Source organism: Pararge aegeria, chromosome 7 (genome assembly GCF_905163445.1).
Source record: "Pararge aegeria chromosome 7, ilParAegt1.1, whole genome shotgun sequence".
NCBI classification, from domain to species: Eukaryota; Metazoa; Arthropoda; class Insecta; order Lepidoptera; family Nymphalidae; genus Pararge; species Pararge aegeria.
Genome location: NC_053186.1, coordinates 8,622,566 through 8,642,745, shown reverse-complemented (window position 1 = coordinate 8,642,745; position 20,180 = coordinate 8,622,566). Strand labels below are relative to the sequence as shown.

Here is a 20,180-nt window from a genome sequence, read left to right as displayed (position 1 = left end):
CCCCTTTATGGAAGTCAGAAAGGGTTATCGAACGCGTTGGGTTGCGCTCATTAAGGATTTATATTTTTATTATTTTAAACATAGGAGGTAGGTATTCGTGCAAAGCGCAATTAAAACCCTAACGCACGCCAACTGTTGTGTCAGAGGGCAAGCCTGCAAGGAATGCAGTAATAATAATAATCCATTACTGCATTTACATTTCACATGAGCTTGAACTTCACGGAGACATAAATCATAAGGGGGTTAGGTAGTTAGTTCGGTACATATAAGTATTTATTCATTCCAGAAGCTATGTTTTTCTTTGAATGACAAAAAAAATCTTGAACATATGTTAATATTTATACAAAGTATAAATAAATAAGTAGCGACCCGCCCCGGCTTCGCACGCGTGCAATATTTATACTAATAGGGGGTAGTTAGGAGTGATACTATGCTCGTGTCGGTCTTTTATCTTCAAAAGGGTTGTCATACCCTTGGAATGTTTTGAATTCGTTTGCATGGAAAAATAAAAATCGTATATATAATATTATTTCGTAATTCCGTTACATGTTGTATAAACTCTCTTAGTGTTTAAATATTTGGAAAGAAGTCAATTTTAAGGAGAGTAAACGTATTATTTGGGATTTGTACTTTATTTACATACTTTGACATACTTAAAGCCGTTTAAAAATAGTCCTATAAAAACGGCTACTTCGATACCGCTAAATAGTCGATTTACAAGGGAACTTTAATTTTAAATTATTATTTGTCCTTTCAACCAATGACCCCTAAAACTTATTATTAGGGTAAAAAATATTTTGTCTGTGGAACTACCGATATTATATAATTGATAGCACAAGTCTCGAGAAGGCGATCACATCTACGACCTTTAGGAGCCGAGCAATAAGAAAGTAAGTGAAACCGGAGTAATAGCACGGGCGATGCGATACGGTGAGTCGGGAGGTTTTTTTTTGTTCCATTACGAGTTAGCCCATATCATAGAAAATTAAGCTTAATTTACTCTGCGAAAAGCAGGAGAACTTGTATGGTGTACTTTATAATTAATTCAATCTTTATACTGCCCACCAAACAGATCTTTGGCATTGTACCCTCTAAGCGACACGGTGAGTCTTAGAAGAGCGAATGAAATTTTTTATGGAAAAAATTTAGCTAGCGTATGTTATATGGAAGATCGCGGGGAACAGCTAGTGTTTTAAAATGAATGTAATTACATACATAGCACGCCGTCTGGCTCGAGACGCCGTGCTCGGAGACCGGGCCGGGTCGACGAAGGTCGCGCGATCGATATCGAGCACAAGTCTTATTTACACTTTCTTACAATATCTGTCCACGGTACAAAACTTCAGTATAATGCAAAACGTTTTTTGCTGTATAAAATTGAAATTCCAAATTTATTTATTAATTGTATAGAAGCATGTTGGCCATGAGTTGGATTCACAAAGATTCCAATGTGGAAGTTTTACGACGCGTCAACCAACACCAGAAACTTTTGCCCACCATCAAAGTCAGAAAAATTTCTTATCTGGGGCACGTGAGATTCATATCTTATGCTCATGCAACTAATTATGATGGAAGAAGTTGCCGGAAGAAGAGGCGTTGGTTGCAGAAAAAGACCTTAGAGTGGACTTGAATCGCGAACGCAGCAGAATTATTTCGCATCGCGAAAATAGACTGGAATTTATGAAGCTTACGCTTGTTGGAGATACACAAGAAGAAGGAAAAGTCAGCGCTTTTGAAATGCCAAGCCCGTATGTTTGTAGTGACTCTACCACCGGTTTGGAGGCAGATTCTACTGAGAAAAAACCAGCGAGAAACATAGCATTACTCTTTTCCAAAATGAACATAATTTGTATATATTGTGGAGCACGACTGAGTCCAAATTTCCTTACCATTATGCAATTATTCAATTATATAGTAACCTTGCTGTAATAAATGTTCTTAGAAAATTACCTTCGGAATCTTATTTAACCCCGCAAAAAACCTTTGCATCTTTTGCAGCGATATACAAATATCACGTAGTTTATGCCCATATTATTAATATATAATGCAAGAGTGTATGTTTTTTAGTTTGTCACCTATGTTCGCCACAACCACTTCAGCGATCTGAGAGATGCCACAGAAACTGTTTAAATACTCGAGATGGACATATAATAAGTGTAATCCTAAAATAGCATCTAGGAACCGTTACTATTGAATCCGATCTCACCCTCAGGAAGTCGTGTTTCTTCTTAGAAGATTTCCTCTCTGTTTGCAAGAAAAAACACCACCGTTAGGTTAATAGACATCATCAAGTAATAAGCCAAAAAACAAAAGAAGAAAAAGAAAACTTTAAGTTATAGGTAGCTGCTGGAAGCACCACGCAAAAGACCCATGTTCAAGTTCCAGTAGAAAAGCGACGACGCCCAAATAATAATGTCAATTATCGCAACACAAAAAACACTTTAAAGTAGTAATCTCTGGTCAACTGATTTTTATTATCCAAACGCATAACGTTTATTTACTCTGACGATATTCTTAAAAAAACCTATACCTCCCTACTTAAGAAAACGATCAGCTGATAATACGTTTTCGTGGGACTTGTGAGTCTTCATTTAAGAATTACCTCTACATATCTTAAATATGATCGTCTGCTTTTATTATGTACGAACCATATTCACCTATATACTTGTAACACATTAACCCAAAAGTAACACATTATTATAGAAATTGACACATTTAATCTATATTATTATACTCACTTCCTCGTTTATGTAATCCCATGTTGGTGCCGCACTAACACATTCTGTCAACACTTTCACGGCACATCACTATGCGGAGTGTCACTGCGGAAAGCTAGGGACACATCGGCGTACGAATTTTAATATTGCCTACGTAATGTAGATACTTAACTGTTAGGTAAGTATGTGAGATAGTGTATAGCGTGATTAGAATATAAATGAAATGAGCATAAAGAAATGAAGGTAACCGCAGAAAGCAGAGGTTGAAGGTAAAACTTCTTAGGTAAGTGATTCGACAAGATTAACTTACTCGAGGATGGACGCAAGAATTTGTAAATTCGGCATCGTACAGTTGATGTTTATAATATTAGTAGAAAGGTACATACAGAGTTGAATAGAAATACCAGAAATCTCTCAGCCTTGTAGTTTGTATATGTATACAAACTTGTACTTGGATAGGAACAGAAAGGTCGAGAGGCATTATTCTTTTAAAAATTCAGTATTAATTTATTTAATCTTGTTATTTCTGTATAGATACATTACACTGTGACTCTATAGAGTCGTGGTTCGAGCGCTGTTGTCGGTGTTAAATTACAGAACAGTATCAAGTAGAGTTTCTATGTAATCATAATTATCATCATATCAACCCATTACCGGCCCACTACAGGGCACGGGTCTCCTTCCATACTGAGAAGGGGTTAAAGTCTTACTCTACCACGCTGGCCCAGTGCGGATTGTTGGACCCAACACACCATTTAGAACATTATGCAGAACTCTCAGGCATGCAGGTTTCCTCACGATGTTATGCTTCACCGTTGAAGTAAATGATATTAATATTGCCTAAAACGCACATAACTTAGAAAAGTTAGAGGTGCGTGCTGAAATTCGGCCCAACGAAAGTGAAGTCGAAGTCCTACTCGCTGGGCTATCACCGCTTCCCTAAAATATTTAATCTATGTTAAATATTTAATATTTTATCCTAAGGTTGCCTGGAAGAGAACGCTACTAAGCGATAAGGCCGCCCTTTGTATCCTACTTTTTTAGTTTATTTTTGTTGTGTCCATTGTTTTTTTTTCCTATCTGTGGTGTACAAATAAAGTGTATAAATAAATAAATATTTCTCAAATCCTAGAACAAAAGTTCAAATGTGAACAACTACAGGGCGAGAGCTTTCTACTACTTATAATTTAAGCCTGTATATATATATATATATATACATATATATATATCTATATTAGAAAATAGGTATATATTATACATACCTATTTTCTATTTATCTATTTTATATTTTGACTGCGATCACTTGGTGGTAAATAATGGTGAAGTCTGAGAATATGGTAGCGCGTTAACCTGTTAGTGGTAAGGCAGTTGCACTAAGCCCATACGTAACCCTAATCGGTTCTACGCGGCATCGTACCGGAACGCTAAATCTCTCACGGGCACGTATTTGTCGGTAGGGTGGTAACTAGCCACGGTCAAAGCCTCTCACTAGACCATACTAGAAAAAAGACTGAAATTATAAAATCGCTAACAAAACCGGGATTAAGCCCGGGACCTTCCACTTAAAACCCTAGCGTTCACCCCTGCGCTAGGGAGGTCGTGAAAACCTCCCTTTATTAGTTCAGAGTATAGGTAAATTAGTACACAAGAAATGCTCATTTGAATGTTATATGAGACAGATTTGTGAGGCTTGTTATCGAAATGAACGCGATTAGTTATCACTTTTTCCTTACAAAGCAGTGAACTGTAAAATCGTAAAACATCTTATTCTCATAGTTAAGATAGTAATTATCAAGGTGCGAAGTATAGCGATCGCAATTATGTGAGAACTAAATGCCTTTGTTTCTTTTCAATCTGGATATAATTTGTTCTTTCCTATTACGTGCACTGAAAAGGAAATAACTAATTATTATACAGCTAATTCTTTTTGTTAGGTCATACAAGCACACTTCGTTCTGTAGCCTAAGTGTAAAGTTTTTATGTAAACTAACGTTCAATTTTAAATTTCAATTTATTTGTTCAACTCAATCCATAATATTACATTTATAATACAAGATTTAAAATAAATTTAATTATGTAATGTAACGTGTGAATGTGCAATTTGGGCGCAGCCATTTTTAAAATTACATATTTGAATTACTAAGACATAAGTAGTACACAGAATATTAGGCAGACCGAATTGATTGGGGAAAAATCAATTACCGAATAAAAACATTGCTGTCAGATAAATAAAATAAAATAAATAAACAAATAATATTTTTATTGACATTGCATACGCATTTTGCTTGTGGAGTGTTATTTTCATACCTACGGGGTGTTTAATTTATTTTAAAATAATAAATTATGCACGATGTTGATGCTTCCAGAGAAGCATGAAGATTTCAAAATTTTAAATTTTCACGTTACTCAAAAGTTAAGTTGAATCAGCCAAGATTAGACCGTTATTTTAAAATACCATAGTCATTCCCACAACTCCAGAACGGTCGAGTGAGATGAGAGAGTATTCAAAAGTGATGACTCATACCTCAATGACTTTTATAACTAAACTATTCTCAGGTGCTTCTAATGACTTACTTAAGATCGTGACATGTTTAGATTCGATTTCAATATGCAACGTTGCATTTGGAAACTTGTTTTTTTTATTTTGCAATTTTTATACAGTCAGCTGTAGTCGTCGAGTTGATAATAAATTAAGGTATATATTTTTATTCAATTTATTTTACCTCCACAGAGGATACATCTGTAGTTACAAATAAGTAATTTAAAACAACCAAAATATTCTGTATATATGTATTTATGTAGTATTTTTATTGATTGTATCCCAAATTTTTAATAAGTTACATTGAGAAAATTTATTATTTTATTTATTAGAATATATTTTAATAGTGTAAGATAAATGTGCTTATAATTTTCGTTAGACGTCGCTTTGTAATTTTTTTTCTATCATTCATATTCGGCAAAATCTTCTATTTTGCTGAATCGCATAACGCGTACAATCTTTTCGTCATAAATAGGGTAAAGAAAACCATATATTTTTTGTTACGTTATATTTTATGCTAGAGCTGCTAGAATAAAGTAACTGAAATGCAGTTTAAATTACTCGCAGTGTGAAACAATAAGTTTCAAAAGCTTCATAATGTTAAAAAGAAAAACACTACTCCAAATACGTTGAAATTTTGTATGAATTGTAAAATTGAACACTTTAAACACTTTTGTATTGTTTATTTCAAGAATGCTTTCACTTTTGAAACTACAAGTTAGTCAGTCTGTAGTGACTTTATCTCAGCAGATTTTCCGGAAAGAAGCTGACAAGAACAAGCTTTTTCAGCATAAACGTAAATTTTTGATGATTAATAATCATTGATGAAAGCGAAGCGAACTGCTTCCAAACTTGTTATTAAACGAGTACCTAGGTCTAGTTAAAAAATCCTAGATGCTAGACTGAATGTATTCAGTGCGCGCAAGTGTGAGTATCCTCGGGCATGCTCTCAGGTTTAGAAAAACATGCTAAGTTTAAGACACTGTAAGCTACAAAATGTTCTATATCGTATAAAAATTACAACTTTAATTTAATTACATAAGGATGGCATTCAAATGGCCATAAGAAATCTAACAAGAGCGTAATAATTAGGAGTACGACGCTTGGTCAACCGTACTAACTTTTAAAAAACGTTCTTGAAATGTCAATGTCGATCGCATCTGCATACTAAAGCTATCGGCAGATGATTACCTAGGCAGGTTGTAGATCCTAAATCAAGCCTTATATCGTCTTTTATTCTCATTATATTAACATAAATGTAAGCAACGTAATACAATACGTATTACCTTTCTAAATTTGCATTAATACTAAAATATTTAAATTTTAAAAGCTTGTTTAAATTGATACAGATAATCAAAAGCGGTGATAGCGCATTTGGTAGGAGCTCGACGAGCTCAGAGTAGAATCCCAGCCTCTAACTTTTCTAAGTTATGTGCGTTTTTAGTAATTATAATATCACTTGCTTGAACGGTGAAGCAAAATATCGTGAGGAAACCTGCATGCCTGATAATTCTCCATGATGTTCTCAATGGTGTGTAGAGTCCACCAACCTGTAGTGGGCTAGCGGGGTAGTCGATTTAAATCCCCCTCATTGTGGGAGGAGACCCGTGCTCTGTAGTGGGCCGGTAATGGACCTAGATAAAAATAAGCTTTGCTTAGTATACTATGGAATATACACCGATAAGTAAGGTAAAGAGGTGCACCTTGCCAGGCAGAACCAGAACCAGCGTTAATTTCACGTGTGTGAACTCAACTTTACATGTGATTTTCAAGAGCAATTAGCACCGTGCGAAAGAAACATAATATAAAGTATATATTTATGTTATTTGTTCGCTAATGAGATCTCGCTTTCATTGAGAATTACACGTAATTCGAAAGCGGGTGACTGGGTCAAATTTAAAGTATAAAACATTTATTAATTATAGCTTTACGGCAAAATGATCTCGTCAATATTATTTTTATTGGTAACTAGCATTTGCCCGTGTTCTTCGTCCGAGTTTTTTTTCACGGTTTTTTGATAATCCCGTGGGAACCGTTTGATTTTCTAGGATAAAAAGATTAGCCTATGATACCCTCCGTCTTTTTAACTAACTCTATGTCAAATATCAAGTCGATTGTTTGCTTAGTTAGGGCGTGAAGAAAGTGCAAACAAACAAACCAACAACCACACTTTTGCATTGAAAATAATAACTATGGATGAAAATCTAGTATCCTGACAGAGCGAGAAGAGTGTAGACCGGAGTCTACCACGCTGGAAAAGGGCATATTCGTAAACTTAGAGAACATTATGGAAAACTCTCAGACATGAAGGTTTCCTCGCGATGTTTTCCTTCAAAATTAATTGGAACGTTCATTACTACGAAAAGAAGTTATAGGTGCGTGTCGGGGCTCGAATTACATAAGGGAAGCCAAAGCCTTATTAACCAAAAATAAATATAAAATATGTCATATCTATACAATTATATAAATGCGTAAATTATTCCTCCGTCCTACAATAGAAGACTGTGCCAAGCCGTGGCTCAATAACATGCTGGGGATGATGAACTTAACGAAAGCATTAATGAGATAAAAAAATAATAATTCAAAATTCATTTATTCCAAGTAGGCACTTTTGCAACGACATGTCTGTTTGTAGTGCCTCTACCACCGGTACCAGATTCTATCTCAGCAGTTTTTTTTTCCAACATCATTTTACTATTTAACAATCATTGTTCTATTTTATGTGACATAAAAGCGGAGCGCGGCTTGCTTCCAGGAAACCTAGTCTTTAGGAAATTCATTAAAAGTATAGTAACTTCGATGTATTAAATGTGTTTTTACACTTTCTTTAAACTTATGTAAAAGTAAATCTAATATTACCTTCGGTATTATGTTATAAAAGCATATACTCAGTCCCACAAAGGTTTTCTGCACTTTTCTTAGACGATATGCTGATATCACTAATTGTAAATATCTATATCAGTCGCTTTGTCCCATAGCAAGATCCCGTTGGACATACTCGTAACACTGTGAAAGTTCGCAAAATAGACAAGCCTAACAGTTTCAACGTCTGTAAACTATCAAATTCTTCTGACTGCACAGGCAGCTGAGCTAAGTTTGCCCGTTAATGTCTCTATAAGAGCACCCCACTGAAACGTACAATTCAAGGTCACTTCTAGAAAAACTGTGGAATTATCCATTATTTTAATTTTATACCTCAGTGGGCTTATTGTCCTCATTAATCTCGGTTAAAGTTAATTATTGTAATATCGTTGAAGCTCTTGTTTTAGAATAATAATCCTTATTTAAGTGACGTCAAGTTATGCAATTTCTAAATAATACTGCTATAAGTAAGCGATGTTTGTAAGAAATTCGATAGACACCTTAAGTACATCATTAAAAATCCACAATACTGTATCATAAAAATGCAAATGAATAAAAATTGTTCAGAACGTATCCTCTGCGTTACTTTTTTCACTCTTTGTACAGGTTTTTGCGGTTTTATCTGTAGTGCTCGTTTTATTTAAGATTTACAGAAAACCAGATACACGTTATTAAACCAGATACACGTTATTTATTAAAGGCTAAATAATAAAAAAAATGTTTCTATTCACGTTGCTATATCTATTCAGTTGCTCGCATCTTGGACGATATAAAAACCAAAAAATTACTGAGTAGCCAAAGCGTTTGGTTAGCCATCAAAACTATTCGAGATTCAATACTGCGTAAATTAACATTATGTTTATAAAGTAAGATCTATCGGTATAATGTATTCCAGTGGTTAATCGTTATACATATACATAATTCCCATATACTGTAGGTATATGGGAATTATGTATATTTTTTTATAAATTTCTGCGCGAAATTATCTTGGCCTCCAACATCTGGAGCAACACGGTGCGTATGGTGCTTTGAGGGTTGTTATTACCATAAAACAGTCAGGTACTTTCAAAGTTATGAACACCGTCGCAAAATCGCCTATCTATCGGTAATTTAGAAAACGTTTTTCGGAATGTGTTCTTAGGTTCTTAGGTACAATATTCTACCATAGTACTGCAAGGCATCGTAAGGATCTGCTCTCTTACTTAGTGGATATCCTATGGAGTTTGGACTTGTACGAAGCGCTTTGCATCTTCATATCTAATTCGCAAAATCCCCTTTCGCCTTCCGCCTTTCCCGATAGCTTATGGATCTCAAATCAAGAATGAATAGGCGAATAGTATGCAAGCGATTTTCCCTAGAACAGCATTTATCAAAAAGACTTGTTGACAGGTTTGCGCTTAACTATGATCTCATCTTTGATGATGATGCTGTTACGCTCAACATTATAACCTTCAGATTTACCAAGTTGAACTTTACATTTCCGCGTTTTCATCAATTTATTAAAGAATTAAAATTGTATCTCCATTTATTTAATATACTGTTTCGTACCAACCGGTCGACAATGTTTTTTTATTATAACAAGACCTGTTATCTACATGTAAAGTACGTCATTACATTTATAAGGCTTAGCGGAGTTGTAATGTACTTAAATCCATTACCTCTATGGGTTGTAATGTGCTTTGAATTAAGAAACGACACGCATCCGAAAAAAGCCTGTTAAATGATGGTATTACTACGAGCATTAGAATATAGTCCCTTTCATTTTCTTAAGTTAAATGTTGCTAATTTGCTTTAATTAATGGTGGCCGTTTCCCTCTTCAAAATTGTAAATCGAGTATAAATTATTGAAAATTCCTTCTAAAACTTATATGTCTGACCCATTGCATTGATTTCTATCTTTAACTAGCCTTAATTATTTTATGGAATGTAAATTTCATAAAATGTATTTAGCGCAAATTGAATCCTGTATTCGTCTTGGGCGCCCGACACTTTGCGCTACACTAAGGATTCTAGATAGAATACCCTTGCTGCGCTCGGAAGTTAATATGAAATCCATTCCGCATTTATCGGGTAGGCTTGGTATTTATCCTGGCGCCCATATTGCTGAATCGCTTGGCAGCTCGTCTTGTCTGTTGGGTGTGGAAGCCTTTCACCAGAACTTGCTCAGTTCTGACCAGTAAATAAATAAATATACTACGACAATACACACATCGCCATCTAGTCCCAAAGTAAGCGTAGCTTGTGTTATGGGTACTAAGATACCTGATGAATATTTTTTATGAATGATGTACATAAATACTTACAATATATAGATAAACACCCAGACACTGAAAAACGTTCATGTTCATCACACAAATATTGTCCAGTTGTGGGAATCGAACCCACAGGCTTGGACTCAGGAAGCAGGGTCGCTGCCCACTGCGCCAATCGGCCGTCAAGGAGTTGCAAATTCCCAAATGGCTCCTTAATTTGAACCCAGTACCTCCCACATGAATGACAACAATGTGACACCACTGCGCCAGAGAGGTCAACAAAATTATAATCGTCATCATCATCAAAAATCTATAACTGTCCTAAACTGGAAAGGCCTATCTCGACGGAAGGGTTTAGCCATAATCACCACGCTGGGGAGAACGGGTTTGTGATCGCAGTAGATGGTAGTTGTGGCACAGACGTCCGTTATGTATCCTGCTATCGTCATCGTTACTTATTTATAATTTTCTTTATAAATAAAAGTTTACAAAGAGAAAAATACTTACCTAAATCTAGCACCAGAAAACCACCCGGGTTTGTTATATATGCTAACAAAGGGAACATTTTTGCCAGTTTATTATATATAAATTGTGTAGGTATAAAATGTCATAAGATACCTGAAAAGTAAGACTTCAGTTTTTCCTTAAAATTACGAGGGTTAATATGGAGCCGAATATCAGTAGATGATTCATTAATTAGGCGAGTAACTAAATTGATTTTTTGTGCCCTCACCATACCTATTGAGCGCTCTCGGAGTGTATAACCGGCCTCGAGTGACGGCCCGCGTGGATTTGCCCCGGTATATACTATTGAATAAGTCGCCTCGAATAACACCCGTGGAAAGAGAAGGATAGGCGATAACTGTATTCTGATCTGCCGTCACCACAAGACATAATAATTATAATGATAGTAGATATTAGTGTTGCCCAAATTCAGTCTTGGTCTTGCAGTCTTGGTCTTGTTCTTGCGTTTTTGCAAGACCAAGACCAAGAACAAGACCGCGTATTTTTAGCAAGACCAAGACCAAGACTGACCGTGCAAGACTTGAGCAAGAACAAGACATAGCCTGCAAGACTCTTGCGTCTTGCAGCTAGGACTTAGCGCTATTTCACGGAGTAGTTAGGTGTAACAGTTCGGTGTATAGGTAGGTAGGTACGCTTAGGAATTCTATGAGACGCAAAAAACTATATCAAAGAATATGAAAAACTGGACCTATGCGCATTACGACTAATACCATAAACATAGCGAATAAAAAAATATCTATTAAAATCAAACTGAGTGCATGCATAGTTATGTTTTAACCATCGGCACTTTGATAATGCGGCATCAAAGGTTTTGTACTTACTTCTCAAAGAAATTTGCCGCTTTTCGGAAGTACATGGTTATGATACACGCGCCGGCGGCTTCTTTTGAAATCTAAAACAATCGTTGCCGCCGCGCCGAAATCATAACATTTGACACTATTCATGCAAAATAATTTCGAATTTTAAGAGTACCTACAGGTGTTCCAAAGAATAAATAAGTTTCAGATTGGTGATTTTAGATTGGTGGAGGACGCATGAGACAGAGTATCCGATTTTATCGTTAATGGCCCGTGATTTTCTCTCAATACCTGCAACTTCAGTACCTGCTGAGAGGTTATTTTCTAAAGCATCATTAGTAATTAGAAAACATAGAAATAGGTTAAGTGATGAGTCAGCCAGATGGTTACTTTGTATTAATTCTTGGTCAAAAGAATTGATATAAAGTATCATAACCTAATGATAAAGCTGTTGATTTGTGTTGTATTTTTTTTTTTATTCAAATAAATGATAAATCGTAAAACTCTTTTATTAAATTTCTTATAAGTTGAGGGTTCAATCTCTTTCTAGACAGATAAGTATTGTTCTTTAAAATACAGTCAAGTTATTGTAATTAATTTGTTTTTTTACATGTTTTAGCAAATGTAAGCTTATAAATCATAAATGTTTATTAAGAAACAGTTACTTCCATGGAAAACGACATATAGGTCAGTTGATTTTTCGAATTTCTTATCAAATCTTCAGTTATTTATTAATCTGCTTGATCTTTACTATGGCTATGTTAATTCAAGCTCACAATGTTCCAATTCTAATACGTTTTTCTAAGATTTAAAGTAAACTTTAATAAATAGTAATAGACTAATAGGTAATTGCAAGACTTGCAAGACTCTTGCTGCAAGACCAAGACCAAGACCAAGACTGGGAGCGCAAGACCAAGACCAAGACCAAGACCAGGTGTATTGGCGCAAGACCAAGACCAAGACTGGCTAAGTCTCGTCTTGTTCTTGCATTTGGGCAACACTAGTAGATATTTATAAATTCCGATTTGAGTCTTCGAACTTGTTAATTTAATTATATAGGAATGCATTTCGTAATTTTATAAACATAACAATTACGTGATTTACTAAACGTTATATCAAATTGCAATCAGAAGTATCGACCGGAGATGCGGTCGAATACGTGCGGTAATCACTCTACTAAGGCTGGACTCGTCTTTGTATCATATTTGTTTACCCGACTGCGGTGTTAAATAATATTATATGAATATCTTTCTCGTAAGAAGCAGTGATAGCCTAGCGGGTAAGGCTTCGGATTTCCTTTCGTAAAGACCGATTTCGGCCTCGGCACGCAACACTGAATTTTTGGAGTTATGTGCGTTTTTAATTTTCACTTGCTAGGCGCTAGGCCAGAAGCTGGTTACGTCCTTGGTATTGCGTACATCTCATTATATAGGAACAAAACCATTTTGATATTGTAATCGGTGATGTTAAGGAAGGCTGTCACTACAAATTTTATATGACATATTTGGACTGTTATGTCTCCCAATCTCATGGACACTGGAAAATAGTTTTGAACGATTCATATAATTATTTAAAGTTGCCTTTAATTAGTCTATTTTTCCTTACATGTCTTTAACAGTTAAATAGGACAACCATACAGACAAATATCTTTATTTTTTTTTTTTTTTTTTTTTTTGACCCATCCGATCCCACAATGTAAATTTGACTAAAGTTTTTCCTATTTAAAGCACAGCAATAAGCTAAAGTCTTAAAATCCCTTTACACTATAGAGAATGAAAACATTTTTACCTCATATAAAAGGTAACAAAAATGAAGTATATTTGAAAACATATTTCTCATTCTAGCGCAAGGTAGGTATTACGTGAAACGGTCTACTCTGAATTCAGCTTTTAGTTTTAGGCATTTGAAAGGTTTAATCCAGCGATTCAGAGCAAAACCCGGACTGAAGTGACCTAGAAAGTTAAGCCCATAGATTCTTAGGTATTATGACTATTGGAGGCTTTACAGGGGAAATAAGCCAATTTCGGAACTGCTTTTAAACGATAAAATTGTTTCGTGAAATAGTACCTAACAATATTTGTTTTTGACTGTCATTCCTGATAAATCTAGTATGTCAATTTGGATGCGGTTTTTGCAACTCGTACCCACGTACCTATAGCCTATAAGCTAGACCGTGATTATAAATTAGACCTACCTACTTGAAATAAATGTTTTTTTTTTATATGAGTTTATAAGTTGTAACTGTTATGGCAGGATTTCAATCCTCGTCTTTGCAGCAATTGCAGCCCGAGTACTTTGCCAATCAAGTCCCTGATCTCATACAACCGATGCCGAAACTAATATGTCGGAGAGATGGTTCAAAATCTGCTTTTTCCGTAATTTATATATGCACTTAAAATTTATATATTTCTCACTTAATATATTTTAATCTGTTATCTGTTTCGCTGGTCTAGGTGAGGATCACAAGGTGTTGAGTTTAATTTCTGGACGTGCCAATAATTTTTGGGATTGTTTTGAAATCAAGAAATTGGCAGTATCTACCTTGACATCAACTAAGCTATTAGCTCATCAAAACTTTGTAATTTGTTAATTGAAAAATGTTTTAATAGATAATCGCTCCTAAACAAGTTATTACAACATAAAAAAATATTATGTAGAAATACGACTTTCTAAGAATTGTAGTGTAGAAGTTAAGGTCACCACTTGAAATATCAATGTATACAATTTTAACATTGTCTTTTTTTGTGAATACATTAATTACTTATTTGACCTTAGACCTGTCTGGCAAGTAGGTGCATAACTAAATGCCGTTTTAAAAGGTAGACAGGGTGATTTAATAATTAAGGCTAAGACTTATAGAACGTTCCTACTTTTAAGCTCGGACTAAGTTTGTGGTAAAACGAGAAAAATTTTGTTGTTTGTCTCCTTTTAGCTATTTCTTAAGTCTGATGGAAGGCTAAACATCCACTTTTTTTATTAAATTTAAAGCCTTTGTCTGCAATCTCATCCAATAGTAAGTGATGATGAAGCCTTTTTTATACCACAACAAGTTAGCCCTAGACAGCACTATCACCTAACCAGGCGGGCTAACCTGTAAGCGGTACTGGTAGTTATATTAAACCATACATAGAACGCTCTTAATTGCTTGGTGTCACGTCTTCGTCATAAGGGTGGTAATAAAGTATAAACATAAACATAAACAGTGTGGATATAAACAGTCGACTTACAAGAAATGGTCATAAATTAGAAACATCTGCATATCGTCTGCAAAAGGTGCAAAAGTCAATTGTGGGATTGAGTATAAGCTTTTATAATATGATTCCTTAGGAATGTAAACGTAATTTTGGACCTACCAATGCATAAGTTTAAAGAAGATGTTAAAACAAATTTATTACAGCGAGGTTTATTTTACTATAAAATTGATAAATTCCTTAACGGTTGCTTGGAAGCATCCAGGCTCTGCTTTCATCTCTCACAAGATAGAAAAATGAATTTTAAAATGTAAAATGTAAATTGTTGATATTGGAAAAGAGCAACTGATGAGTTTCTTGCCGGCTTCTTCTTGGTAGAATCTGCCAAGCTAAATCTCCGAACCGGTGGTAGAGTCACTACACACAGACAGACTTGACGTTACAAAAGTGCTTATATTAGGCCTAATTGAAATAAACGAATTTTGATTTTTTTGGATTTTATAGACTCCATCCGCATCCAACTTCTAATAAGTTTTTCCTAACAAAAATATTAATTCGCTATTCAAGCAAATATACCCCAAACTACAAAAGTACAATGATTAATATCTTCCTCAATTATTGGGGTCTCAACCGCAAAAAAGATTTTACAAATCGGACAATGACTAAAAAGCTGTCAAACTGACAAGAAACTGTGCCTTTTTCCTGGCTAAAAATACCTACTCAGTGCAGCCAATTTTATTGACAACCGTTCAGTGATTTAGACGTGAAATGATAACATACACAGTTACTTCCGAATAATATTTCTATGTATTTTGATTTTGACTTACAATGGATTTCTAAAAATCGTTTCTAAAAATTTTAAATAAAACGATATTGATGGGAAGCGCGCCTTAAACAAACTAAATAAGGTTAAACCGTACCATACACTGAATGGTTATTATAACCATTGAATGTATGGGAGTCAACGACCCCGCAATGTTCCAGATTGCGCGCCATTTTGTTAAATGTAGGCATTCTTGTGTGGCCCAGATTTAGCTTTGAACCGTAATTCCTATCGATGCCAACTGCCTTTTCGGTGAAGTGGTTACTGGATTTGGGAATAGGTTTTGGGTTCGAGTACCAGCAGGTCTATTCAGTGTCTACCTAAATGATATTAAATCAAGTCGGAAACTGAAAAGTTTACATAAAGCCCTTGTTTTTAATTCTTAACCTTAACCAGACATGCAGTAACTGTAGGTATTTAAATTTTGGTATAAGTTATTCGTAGTAGCTAACTTAACTTAATGGCCCTACTGTACTGGTAGGCAGTATTGTATCATCATCATTATTTAAAAAAAAAACCCTTACCGGCCCACTACAGAGATCCCCTCTTAAAATAATAGGGTGTAGTACACCACGCTGGCACAGTGCGAATTGATAGACTTCACACGACGTTCAGAGCATTATGGAGATGCATGCATGCAAGTTTTCGATGTTTTCCTTTACCATTAAAGCAAGTGATATTTAAATTGTTTAAATTAAAAACGCACATAGCTCCTTAAAGTCAGTGGTGCCGCTGGGGATCGAACTCGGTCTCCACTCAAGGAAAGCCGAAGCCTTACCCACTAAGCTATCGCCGCTGATATAGCCGGTTTTTAAGAGTATAAAGTAGTTGAGAAAAATGGCGGTTTTAATTCTCTTAATCCAATTTATCTACATACTTTTATTTGTATGTATACCTTTCATATGGTCAGTTTGTTCGAGTTGAAATTAACAACTTATATTCAAATCTATAACTAAGAGCCCAAAATTACACATAATAAACAAATTAACCTAAATTTTTTTTAAATTGTTACATAGTAGGTACTCATAATTCGCTCGAATTTGTACATAATAGGCACACAAATATGGTGCGATTTAATTTATTTATTTTTGTTTCGCCTCAATTATGGGATGATGTGTAAAAAAAATTTAGGAAACCTCCTATTGCTGCAGACAAATAAAAAAAATTGAAAGTGGTAATTTTGTATCATCCGGTCCTCTCTTTTCTAATGGTCGCTGTTTTGCATCGTACAAAGTTCATCGAGCGAATACCACAAATGTGAGATGGTATTGACTGAATGTTTTGCATTTAATTAATATAAATAAGATGAAGATAAATAAAATATATAAATTTAAGACATTATCCACGCTGTTCTAATGCGGATTGGTAGGCTTCATCGATTATCATATAAATCGGGATCGGGACTCGCATTTACTTATTTGTAGGCTCTGGGCTGGTAATGAGTATCTCTTGAAAAACGATCCACCTGTTTATAAAAAAATTAATTATATGTCGCTTGCTAACCCCTTCTTATTTTTGAAGAAGACCTGTGCCATGTTGGTCGGTAATGGGCCGATATGATGATGTCACTTGCTTTAACGGCGAAGGAAAACATTGTGACAAAACCGGCATGCCTGCGAGCTCACCATGATGTTCTCAAAAGTGTGTAAAGTTTACCGATCTGCACATGACCAGCGTGGTGGACTACGGCCTAAACCCTTCTCATTCTGAGAGTAGACCCATGCCCTACAGTAGACTGGTAATGTGTTGATGAAGATGATGCAATGTTTTTTCATTAGTAATTTTTGTCATTTATTGGGACAATACCAGGCATGGACACCGTCCAGTGCAAATTATAAAAGTCAATGACTGTGCTCCATAAATTTCAATATTAATTGTTATTTCGAAATTGCCCAGTGTTAGAGGACATTGTTCAGACAAGAGTAATATTTTGGGAAACACGTAATTTGTCAACAAAAAGATAAAAATTTTCAATCCCCAATCGTCCATTAACTTCCCAAACAAACTAATCGCACCTCGTTAGTGCACTCCGAACGAAGCTCACGCAACGTTCACGGGTCGCCGGTTCAAGTCTGATCAATCACGAACACCCTGCACCCTATCACACCCTAACACACCCTGTTTCATAAGGTGATCCATCATTTGCTTTTTTCGCCGCGCTTTTTGGGTCACTAATGGGCCGGAAACTCAAATCGGTCACGTTATTAATTGAAAAAAAAAGGAATTTTCTAGTTATGTGTTTGAATTGTTAAATATATGTTGTTTTTAAATTCTAAAAGGGTAAGGCTTCGGCTTCTCTTTCTAGCTCTTGAGGGAGAAGTAAGAGTTCAATCCCCGGTCAGCTCTCACTTTTCGGAGTTATGTGCGTTTTACTTAAATGAACGGTGAGGACAGCTGCATGCCTGAGAGTTCTCAATAATGTTTTCAAAGACGTGTAAAGACTACCAAGTGTTTGATTCATCACCGTGCCTCGGAGAGCACATTATTGTCATCGTGCCAGATTATTATTTCTAACATGTGATATTAATCGTTAAAGCCCGCAAACCTGCATTTAAGCAGCGTACTCAATGCTTTATTATTTTTGTGCTTATTTCCCTGCAGAAATTTCTGAGATTAGAGCGCAAGTACAGTCAATTTCGGCGGAAGGACTATGTTTTTTGTTTTTTGTTTGTGACCAAGTCACTAAGTAGGTAAGTACGTAGACAAAATCGCAAAGTTGATGCTTGAATAATAATGATAAATAAAACTAATTATTCACATAATTAACACAGCAAGGAGCCAATGTAAATCTAGTTTTTTTCAACGAAGGATGTTAATAACAATATTGCAACAAAAATTTACATAAGTATTCGTTATACTGCTTCGAACGAAATTTTAAATTGCCTACATATTGATGCTACATTTGCATATTGATTTTGCAACCGAAAATTAATAGAGTTAAATAGACGAAGGTAATTAATTAAAACAGCTGCCAAAAACTGTTCGAATTTTCACACTTAAATAATTGTATTATCTTACTAATGTGCTCACATTTTAAAAGTACGCCATAAAGCCGACCTATTGTTTTTTTTTTTTTAATGCACCACGGTCACTCGGAATGAAGCATGGATTTTAACGATAGTACTGAGGTACTGAGGTACGAAATCTGGTAAGGCATTTTGAAGTTATGGTGGATTTTATGGGTAATCGAGTAAAATGCGACTTGTAAAGCCATTAAAAAATTTAAAAAAACGTTTCCACAAGTATGTGGCAGGTACCTACTAGTATTTTGAAGTTGGCATAGAAAAGACTGAAAAGAAGATCGGCCGATGTCAACATGGCTACCTTTTTTTTAATATCTAGTTACATTAGAATTCAGTGTTTTAAAAGAAAAAATCTTGACTTCCTAATCACATAAAACGTCTTTGATGTACCTACTCTATATATTAGTTCGATCAATAATATTTAGATTTATTGCACGAAGGCCGATTATGTCTGCATATACCTTTAACAATTTGCTTTTAAAAATTTACTCCTATTTTAACTAGGTAGCTTAAATAAAGCGAATAAAAAATTGAAACGGATAAAATAAATTTACTTCACAGAATCATTTGTAATATAATTTTTATAACCAGTTAATGAATGGATTCTACTTAAACCTTTATAATTTTGACCTAGACATGAATATAATCCAATCACGCTATATAACTGACACAATAAACATTAAGTTAAACACGAAAATAATAATTAAAACTGTTTAACAATAGCATCACAATAAAAAAAAAACCTTCGTACGCCGTACACTAAACAGATTTTTCTTTAATGTTCTCACTAGTAGTTCACTTTATAAAATACCCAATTAAAAAAACAAATGTCACGTATAGGGCACCGTTTAAAAATGGAATCACTATAAAACAGAATGAAGGACGTAACGTTAGTGCATATACACGCGCGGTCGGCAGTCGACTGGCTGAAAGAGGGCATTGGAGGAGGGAGTGGGCACCCTCCCTCGAAGATAGGGCTGCCACACGTCTCACTTTATAATATAGTACATTAAAATGGACAGACTTATTCTATAAAGTATCAGAAAATTATAGTGAAACCTGTATCTTATTTCAAAGTGAAATAAAGAAAACCCAATAATTATTATCATTACAATCCTCAGCCAATGAGGACGATTGCAATCTCCACTCTTTTTTTCAATCTTGATTGTCATGAGAATATATTTGATGCCGTCTTTCTATCTAAAGGGGGTCTACCAACACTAAGCTTATCGGTGCGGGATATCCAGCACTTTGGGACCCCAACGTCCATAATTCTTCTAAGCTATGTTGACCCGCTTATTTCCACTTTGCGACTCGTTGGACTATGTTGGTTAAGCTGGATCTTATACTTAATTCAGATTTAACGTTTTCGTAAAAATATAAAATCGAACTCTGGATAACTCTGAGCCTTCTTTTGAGTCTCACAACTTTACACGTACGTGATATTAAGC

At 35.1% G+C, this 20,180-nt stretch overlaps 1 protein-coding gene across 3 annotated transcripts in view; it reads right to left on the bottom strand.

Moving 5' to 3' along the window:
- The window catches only part of LOC120625402 (protein Fe65 homolog), a 70,821-nt gene that overhangs the window by 32,251 nt on the left and 18,390 nt on the right, over positions 1–20,180 (bottom strand). Inside the window, exon 1 of one of the 3 annotated variants that reach the window (XM_039892455.1) lies at positions 2,739–2,817. The exons of the other annotated variants lie outside the window; for them this stretch is intronic. Within the exon in view, the coding sequence (XP_039748389.1) occupies positions 2,739–2,760 (22 nt within the window). The 5' untranslated portion in view covers positions 2,761–2,817. Of the gene's footprint in view, positions 1–2,738; positions 2,818–20,180 lie in introns of those variants that run through there. 3 annotated transcript variants of the gene reach the window in all.